Source organism: Cryptomeria japonica, chromosome 5 (genome assembly GCF_030272615.1).
Source record: "Cryptomeria japonica chromosome 5, Sugi_1.0, whole genome shotgun sequence".
Classification (NCBI taxonomy): domain Eukaryota; kingdom Viridiplantae; phylum Streptophyta; class Pinopsida; order Cupressales; family Cupressaceae; genus Cryptomeria; species Cryptomeria japonica.
Genome location: NC_081409.1, coordinates 731,486,739 through 731,496,793, shown reverse-complemented (window position 1 = coordinate 731,496,793; position 10,055 = coordinate 731,486,739). Strand labels below are relative to the sequence as shown.

Here is a 10,055-nt window from a genome sequence, read left to right as displayed (position 1 = left end):
ATGTGGCGGAGAATGCTTATTGGCTGAATTTGGTGACTGCTATGACAGTTTCAGGAAAGGGGTACAAGGCCCCTTCTCGCAGGGATTTGAGTGGGAGGTTAGTAAATTACTACATAGTCCACTTGATTTCATTTTTAATTATTTTTTAGATTTCTTGTTTACTAAATCAAAATTGTGTACTAATACCTAATTTCACTTTGCACTTACAGGTTGCTCACAAATGCAGTTGCTAGGGCAAGAGAAGTGATGGAGGATCAAAAAATTGATTGGGCAAATTATGGCTGCACCATTCTTTCTGATGGGTGGACAGATGGCAAGAACCGCACCATCATCAATTTTTTGGTCGCTTGCAAGGACAATGTAGTGTTCTTGAAATCTGTTGATGCCTCCAACAAGGTGAAAAATGCAGAAACATTGGCTGGAATTTTGGAGCGTGTCATCATGGAGGTGGGGGTAGAGAATGTGGTGCAAATCATCACAGATAATGCAGCAGCATATGTGTCAGCAGGTAGAATCCTTTTGAATTATCACCTTTAGGCATTAGCAATATTCTGATTTGTTGTGGGCTTTGTTTTACTTGGTTGCATATTTCTTAAGAATAAATTCTTCTTTTGCAGGAAGAATCCTCCAAGAGAGGCACCCCTCTTTTTTGGACACCTTGTGCAGCACATGTCCTTGACCTTCTTTTGGAGGACATAGGAAAACTTGAGTGGGTGACTCCAGTTGTGGAAGATGCAAGGAGGATCACCAAATATATCTACAATCACCCTTGGGTCCTAAATTTGATGAGACAACACACGCAAGGGAAAGATTTGGTGAGAGCTGGTGTCACAAGGTTTGCAACGATTTTCTTGACGTTGCAAAGCATTCTTGCTGCATTGACTTCTTTGAAACAAATGTTTGTGAGTGGAGAATGGCTTAACTCACCTTATTCAAAGAAGCCTGAAGGAGAGGCTGTCGCATGCATAGTCTTCGACAACCAATTTGCACAAAGGGCTGCAGAGATTGTGAAGGTTGTTACTTCAAAACTTTAATTTTTAAATTTTAGTTATTCTTGATTCAAGTCTCTCATTACTAATTTGTAACTTCATTATTTAAATTTTGATCTTTTTGTAATTTGTATTTTTCAATTGTAGGTGTCAGAGCCCTTGGTTCGAGTTCTTCGCTTGGTGGATGGGGATAAAACCCCAATGGGATATCTTTATGAGGCCATGGATAGGGCCAAAGAGTCTATCAAAAATTACTACAAGGGGGATAGGCTCAAATTTGATCCCATTTGGGAAATTGTTGATAGGAGGTGGAACAATCAGCTCCACCAACCCATTCATGCAGCAGGGTACTTCCTCAACCCTCGTTTTAGGTTCGGGGGTTCTTACTCAGATTCGAATGGAGAAGTCATGGAGGGCCTCAGTACATGCATTGAGAGGATGGTACCTGATGTTGAGGAGAGAGACCTCATTGTGAGTGAGCTCCAAAATTATGAGGGAGGAAGGGGTAAGCTATTCTCTTCAGAGCTGGCTAGGAGAGGAAGAACCACTCAAACCCCAGGTATAACATTTGCCATTTGGATTTTGGGATCTAAAGACTAAAATGATTGATAAATTATGTTTTCTCTTTTCTCTTTGCTTTCTAACTTTTCCATTTTATTTATTTTGCAGATGCTTGGTGGCAAAATTGGGGTGGAAACACCCACATCTCAAAAAATTTGCCCTCAGAGTCTTATGTCAGCCTTGCAGTTCATCCAATTGTAAGCGCAATTGGAGCTTGTTTGAAGCAATCCACACGAAGAAGAGGAGCAAGTTAGCGCAGAAACGGCTCAATGACCTTGTCTACGTGCAATATAATCTTCGATTGTGCGTAAAGAAGGTAGAGGAACTAGAAGCTGGTCCAATTGACTTGGATGATATAGATCCTTATAGTGATTGGACATCACAGGAGCAGCCTCCATTGTTTTCCGACACTGACATCACTGATTTGGAGAGGCAGGCTATGGAGGAGGGGGGTGGATTTGGTTTCAGGCTGGATGACATTGAGGAGGATGAGGATTCATTGCCAGTGCCAGAGGCAGGTGGAGACATAGCTTCATCCAGGATGGAGGATGAGTCTCAATCAACCATACCGAGCGAGGAGGCACAGTCACGCCCAGTCCCACAACAGACTTATACGACTAGACAGTCTAGACCCTCTAGTTCTACCTCTCCCCATGTTTTTGCTAGAGCTGGGAAGAGGAAGTTGTAATTGTAATTTGTGATGATGTATTTACTTTTGGTTTTACAAAAACTATTTAGTAATTTACTATTTTGCTTCAGGCTTCCTGCCATCAACATTCCTCATGAGGATGCGATTTTGTAGACACTTTGCATTTAAATATATCTAGAATCAGCTTGTTTCTTTTGTGTTATCATTTATTGACTCATTGGATGCATCTTCTCATTAAAAATTGCAAAAAAAATGCGTTTTTTACTAAGTTTAAGCGTGTTTTTAAGTTGCCGAGTTTTTCGCCGAGTTTTTCCGAGTTTTTCTCGAGTTTTCGCCGAGTTTTTTTCCCAGGGGCTTGGCGAGTCGAGCCGAGTCGCGAGTAGTTCAACTATGGTATGATGTATCTCACTTACTGCTAAGTGACTATTTGCAATTATATGATATGGAACATTAAGAGTATGGAACAAATATCTATAACATGAGACATTATATTTATAAATACATATTAGGAATATTGTCAATAATTTGCATTGGTAATAATAAGCAAATCAGCTTTATACTTAATTTCTTATTCATTCGTACTACTTGAGAGACCAATATATTAAACAGTCTAGTCCTTGATCTTTCGCTATTGCCTTTGTGAGAATAGCTTGGTTTGTGTAGGGAGAGGTGGAGTAATTCCTCACATGAGAGTTAAGTCCCAAGTTGGGTATGGACGTGTTTTCCTGGAACCTTGAGGGAGAAGTCCCATGATGGGGTATGGACATGTTTTCCAGAAACCTTGAGGGAGCCTACTTATAGAGTAGTTTCCAAGCACCCTAGCACAATAATTAACCATCTTCTCTTAGGGTTAGGGAAGTAATAAGGATAAACCCTAAATGTAATTGGTTATTGATTGTATTATGAAGAATTAGTTGTTCTCTAATCTCAATAGCTTAATATAAGGCATAATAATATTTAATAATGTATGTTAATTCTTGCGAAACTGACAGCCTCCTAGTAGGGGACTGTTGTGACCTATTTCACACATTGCCGCATTATAAATGGGGACCCCCCATTTTTGCTTTTTAGGGTTTTGTCGTAGCTCTGCAATTTCATTAATCCATTTTCTCTGAGGGTTTGGAGTTAGAGTTTTGAAATCATCCCAAGCCAAATAGTGAAATCTTGCTTAGAATTGCATTTGAACGTTGTCAAAGTGCTTAGAAGATCTAAAGGATGAGGATCACAATTTCATTAGGTCATTTTTGACAACTTTCTATTTTTAGAAATTTTTGCTGTTTTTTTTTACATTTAGAAAGTTTTGTTTTTGGTACTTTGGGCACAATCCGTGAAGCAACTTTTTTTCTCTTGCTCTTTGCTTTTTTCTGCTTTTTGAAATTTAAACCTGGGTTTTGTTCCTCAGGTCATTTGTTCAGTGCCCATGTCTTCAGATTTGGAAAATTAGGTCTCCAAGTGCAAAAAGCAAGGTCATGTTTTTTTTGCTTTTTTGTGGGATTAGGGTTTTGGTCCTTAGGCTATATCATTATTGCCTATGTTTTTAGGATTCAAAAATTTGGTCTTTAAGTGTAAAAAGCAAGGTGGAAACCCTAATTAGGGTTTTGTTCCAGATAATCCAGCATTAATATGATAGATGCAAGTCCAACATGGTAGGTTCAAATTTTCAACATGGCTGTCTAGATGAAAAATTCGCTGAAATTGGAAGGTATGGAGTAAGAGGTTCAATCCAACAAAGAGCAAACATGTCCAACATGCTGCCAAGTACGCCTTGGCATGAAGTCTTTCAAGTTTGTTCAAGCAAAGGATAAGTTGGCAAACAATTGGCAAACTCCTACCTTCAGGTAAGTAACCCATGGTAGAGGTCAATCAAACTCCTACCTTTGGTTAAGATCAAGCAAACAAAGATGGCAATCAAACTTTTTAACTCCGCCCTACCAAGTGTGTGGCACAAGCAACATGAAGTCCACCTAGATGGATGTCCAAACATCATCCAAGTCCGCCAAGAAAGAAGTGGAAAAGCATGGCAAGGTGTCTTCAAGGTCCGCCTAAGACATGACATACAAGATGTCCAAGCCTACTCAAAGTCCGCCTTGGCACTTGAAGGGAATGTCCAAAGACATGTAAAGTCTGCCTATGCAATGAACTAGTTGGCGAAGACATGAAGTTCTCTAGGAATGAAGAGAAGAAGAAAAGCGCGAGTAAAGCAAACATGTCCAAGAACATGTGGACTCTGACGACTTATGGCAAACATGACTTGAACCCTGCCTAGGCATGATCAAAATAAAGTTGGCAAGGCTTTTCCAAGTCCGCCATCTAGAAAAGCAAACAATGTTGGCAAAGAAGCTTCCAATTCCGTCAAAGCATAAGAAGCATGTCAAAGACCAAGCAAAGTTTGACTTAAGCAAGGAATTTTGGTAAATAAAGCTCAAAGTCCAGCTAAGGTAACACATAGAAGATGGCAAATGAAAGATAAGGTCCGCCTTGGCCTAACACCCTTCAAGTCTACCCATGTCCAAGACTTCTCAAAGTCCACCATGGCATGAATTAAAGCTTGCACAAAATGACAATGTTCAATTAGACATAAAGACTGCTATTCAGAAAAAGATTAAAGCAAGATGAAAATTGCTAAGGATAATTGTCTAGACTTACATCAAGTTTGACTTGTCTTCAAGTCTGCCATCTAGGCAAAGTTGCAAGGAAAGAAAATTAAGGCAAAGACAAAGTTAAGAAGAAATTTGTCCAAACTCTTGGCTAAACACACTTCAAGGTCTGTTCAAGAAGAAAATAAAATTTGCCAAGAAAAATTGCACAAACGTAAGTTGGCAAGACACATACCAAGTTTGCCTAGGCATAAATGGAATATGTGAAGATGCCTAAGCTAGGCATGAAAATTCGCCCAAGATTTGAAGATTAGACATGACGATCAACTTGCCATGGTGAAAGACAAAAAATGGCTGGAAGAAAAATAATTTTGACAAAATTGCACATTAAATCAAGGGCAATCAACAGTCGGGTTGGAAAGTAAACTTCACACATTAAATATTTTAATATTTTCCGACACTAGAATTATTTTCGAAGGGAAAATAATTTTAACACTTAAGAAAGATTTTCGAAAATTCAAGAATTTTGGAAATTAATAGAAAGTTCTAGAAGATTGTTTAACTATGGATAGAATTTTGAGAGAGAAATTAAATTTTCCATTTTGGAAAGATTTAAAACATTAAAACACAAAAATATAATAAAATAACAAAAAAAAAACAAAAACACAAAGATGAAGCTTCTAAGTTTAAATTCTTTAACTCTATATATTTTCAACTAGTCACTTTCAAAATTCATTATTTAGGTTGAAAATTTGGAGAGCAACTGAGAAGAAGTTTTCTCTCGTTTTTTTTTTGGTGAAAATTGATCTTCAAGAGGAATTTTTCAAGAAGTAAATTTTTTAAGTGTTGGAAGTCAATAATTTAAGTGCTTTTTTCTGAGTTTTGAACAAAATTTTCAGAATCAAAGGTGAATTTCAGTCACAAAGAGCAATTTCTAAGACCCAAAATCTTAAGTTTGACTGAATTCTTTTGTTATTTTGTCTTATTTCTCTTAATTTTATCAATTTCTTGACCACTTTCAGTTTGTTTTTTCGGAGAAATTTAACTTTTGCAAGTTGAAAATGGAATTTTCAAGAAAAAAGGGTCTAAAATCAGAATTAAAATCAGCAAGTTGTCTTGAAAATAATATTGAATTTTCATGTGTTATACAGGTTAATGACCACCAAAGGAGCACCTTCTACAAAAACACCATTGAAGTTTGCGAGTAAAGGAGTACAACCGGAATCTAAGATCAAATCTAAATGGAAGAATGTCATAGACACTGACTTTGGACATGTGGATTAAGAAGAATTCAAAAAGAGAATGTACGGTCATGATGGACACTTGCCAACACCCATTGCTTGCCGGATGATGAGAAATGACATTGTCCAGGTAGCTGGAATTCCTCCGGCTAAAGAATGTGCTGAGCTGATAATTGAGTGTGCTATACACTACAATGGACAATCAAGAGAGATCATTGAACCTGATGGAAGGGTATTAGCTAATCTTCCAGAGTTATCCATTCAAGAAACATTTGGAATTCCAAACTATCATAGAATGTCCTACAAGATCAAAGAAGATACCAAAAGGATTTATGATGACCAGTCTGAACTCTATGTGGCAAATATTAACAAGTCATGGTTGGAAAAGAAAAGACCCCAAAGGAAAGTGCCAAAGAATTTGTTGTGCCCATACTTCAAGGAAGAATATGGTGACATTGTCTTACTGTTGAATAGAGTAATAGGCAGCCCTAAGGGTGCGCCATTTGAGACATGGATATACTACTTCATAGATGAAATTACTTCAGGAATCAAGATGTTCGATTGGTCCCGCATAACCAGCAACAATCTTCATGAACAGTTGATAAATTTGGAGAGGACAATGTAATGTCCCATTTTAGGAACAATGCAATATATTCACAAAATACAATGCTCTCATACCACTGTGATGTCCCCTTTTAGGATAACTTGTGAATTTGGGACACCGTCTTGCAAAATCAATCGCAAGAGACTTATTTCCTTTAAGTCTCAATTATTATTATGAATTTGATCTATGATAACACTTTGAATTATGCAATTGATATAATATATATATACAATAATAATATTATGCAAGGAACAATATATATATAGATTAAATGTTGATCACTGCTATCTCTGATTGAACAATCACATATATGCCAGATGATCTGATCTATATATCTGCACTTAGTGCAATTCACGTTGATGAGATTATCTCTGCTATATCTGATATGTCCGATATTAAATATGCAAGATGATCTTGATATTCAATCTCATGTTAGCCTTATTTGAATTAAAAATGGATAATTTGCTATAACGTCTTTCTATTGCCTAGAGTGATGAATTTCTATTTCTGATTTAACACTTGAGTATATGCAATGTATATATATATATGATGCTAATATCGTTGGTAGTGATATGTTTCTGTTTCTGTATATAGTCACGAACTATATATATGTATATATATTGCGGACTGCAGTATTTGACTTCCCATGATCTATATGTATATATTCACGTATACAGTATGTTATTGACTTGTTGATGTCTTCCTCCTTATAATATAGTATCAAATTACTGTATTAAAACAGATGTGCGTAGGTAGTAATGTATTGTATTCTTAGCCCTTGGATTATATTGGCAACATAGGTTATATGATAAATATATTTTAATATGTGTAATATATTATTATCTTATGTCAAACCGAACCACAATATCTTCCGATCACAATAGTCATATCGGACTGTGCTATCGGCATTCTCTTATGTTATATTAGTAATGATATTTCTCAGATTCGTACCTATTGCAACTTCCTATTTACTGCCACCACAGATGTTTTCTTATCTTTTTCTCCTTTCTGTGTGATGGTATGCTGTATATGAGTAGGAGAGGAAGGGTCAATGGTATTTAAGACCATTGACCGGTTGTGACCCCTCCCAAAAGCCCTGCTTCTCCATACGTGTCTCACAAATGGGTCATGTCTAGTCTAATTAAATGCAGATTGGTGCATTAAAATGATTGACTATCATGGGAAAGGAATGAGTAGTGAATATTAATAAACATGAACATTAATAAAATGAATTAATAAATATGAACATTAATAATAATGGCGTCAATTATTAATAAATTGTGGATACTCATTCACACATTAATAATAAATATGATTATTAATAATAATGAACATTAATACACATGAATATTAATAATAGGCATTAATAATAAGGGTGTTAATAATAAATACTAATAAACAAGGATATCTATTAATAAATTGTGTTTATAATATAATATTAATTTATCTTTTTATTTGAATATTTCAAGATATTACTAGTAATAAACATTAATAAATATTAATTAAATAATAATATTTAATAAGTAAATAAATTCCAATTAATCATTTTTTGGTAGTTATTATATTAATCAATAATAATTATATATATAACTATCTAGGAGGGAACATGACAGTATTATTATAATATTAATATTATTTTTATATTAATGAATGATTACTATTACTATTAATATTATTAACATCAATTATTAATTACATAATAAATGATAATTTATTATTATGATGAAGAATCACAAAATCTAATATTAATTACATCACCAGGATGTGGGGTTATGACAACCCTCTCACTTTAGAGGAAAATTGTGAAGTCTCATAAATGAGACAATTTTTCAATATTATTAAATGTTAATTAATAAATGTTTTAATTATCGTACTTATTTAATCACAATAATCTAATGTCCAAAGACGGGTTATGACAGACAAAGTCATTCTACATGAGCTCCTATATTATCTACCTGTTGGCTAGAACTTATAGATATTCTGGATTGATCTGTAGAGGCGTAGTTGGTAATGGTGAAGGTGAATTTAGGTCTTATGATTGTTACCCGCAATTGCAACTTAAGGAGAAGAGCCATTTCAAGCGAGTCAATGATGCCTTCATGATGTACATCACAAGGACATTACAAGGAGGAACTCATCAAAGGTTATCTCCTGAAGCCAAAAGTTTAATCAGCAAGTATGGATCTTGGTTTATGTAGTTTCCAAAATTTACATACATAAGAGTTCAAGGTTTTGACGACCATCCTTATCAACTTCTAATCTATCCAACCAACAAGATGGTCCTACTTGAAGTTCTTAGACAAATGGAAACATATCAGAGCTTCAAAAGAATAAGACGAAAGGCAGCAATTACCTTTCCATTCTTTATTGGAAATATGCAAGAGTCTTGTCTGACACCACAAGAAGCTTAAAGTGCCAGGCTAGAGATCCAATGGTATCCTTTCACATTCTACCGGTCTAGGGCTAACTTTGATCCTCATAGTAATATTGGGATAATAAATGGCGAAAGATTCAGACACAAATTGGACTTAGAAGATTTTTGGGCAAATGTAGTTGATGAGTTTGACATTCGGAAGAGACTATGGTCCAGACTGTCGTTAAGTTTGATCAGAACAATTGAACCTTTTCTTGTGCTTGATCAGCTAGAAGACAATGTAGAATATACTCAGCCTAACTTTTATGAGCATGCACCTTTTTCTCCTATCAAATGGTCAGAACCAAAGCATGCAAACTTGACCACCTTGATGTGGCCAGTTATAAAATATTTTAGGTGGTGGGTTGATCAACAGTGTCAGATTGAGACGGAGAAATATAACCTTGACTTATGACTTGATAGGTGAAGTAGAAGGATGTTCTTCACATGAAGAAGCATCTCAAAGTGGTAGACCAATTGAAAGTTCTAAAAAGAAAGGGAAGGCAATTATGAATAAAGGACTTGTTCAGAGGAAACAAAGGCTAGAACCATCTCGTTCTACTGCATCAGCAAACGTAAATGACATATTGGCCATTGATATGTCATTGGCAAAGATGAACATTCCTTCCCCAGTTCATGAAGAAAACATAGAGTCAATCCATCAAGAAGATGAGCAACCTTCATCTCCTACTGATACAAAAGTATTGGAGTCGGACAATGAAATTGAGGTTGAGGAAGGTGAATTTCAAGGAGGAGTGATTTCTGCGCTTCGAGGTATCCAATGTGAATAAGGCAACCAAGAGGTGGAAGGCATTGAGCAACGCACTGTTCCTGATTGGTTAAAGGATAGATTGAAAGTAAAGACACAAGAAGAAGAAGTTCAAGAAGAAGATGATATGGCAGATTTCTTGGCCAGATTAGAACAAGTTGCAGCAAAGAAGCCCACCGAGAAGTTTTTCACAATCCAAAGAGATGAGGCAGGCAACCGTACAGTGCAGATA

The 10,055-nt window shown here is 35.9% G+C and overlaps 1 protein-coding gene across 1 annotated transcript; it reads left to right on the top strand.

Moving 5' to 3' along the window:
• The first annotated feature begins 633 nt into the window (after positions 1-633).
• Positions 634-6,080, top strand: LOC131876137 (uncharacterized). The gene is made up of 4 exons (XM_059220930.1): positions 634-1,013; positions 1,137-1,548; positions 1,659-1,665; positions 5,948-6,080. Exons 1-4 carry the CDS (start codon positions 786-788, stop codon positions 6,078-6,080), a joined length of 780 nt encoding a protein of 259 aa, XP_059076913.1. The 5' UTR covers positions 634-785.
• Positions 6,081-10,055: the final 3,975 nt, after the last annotated feature.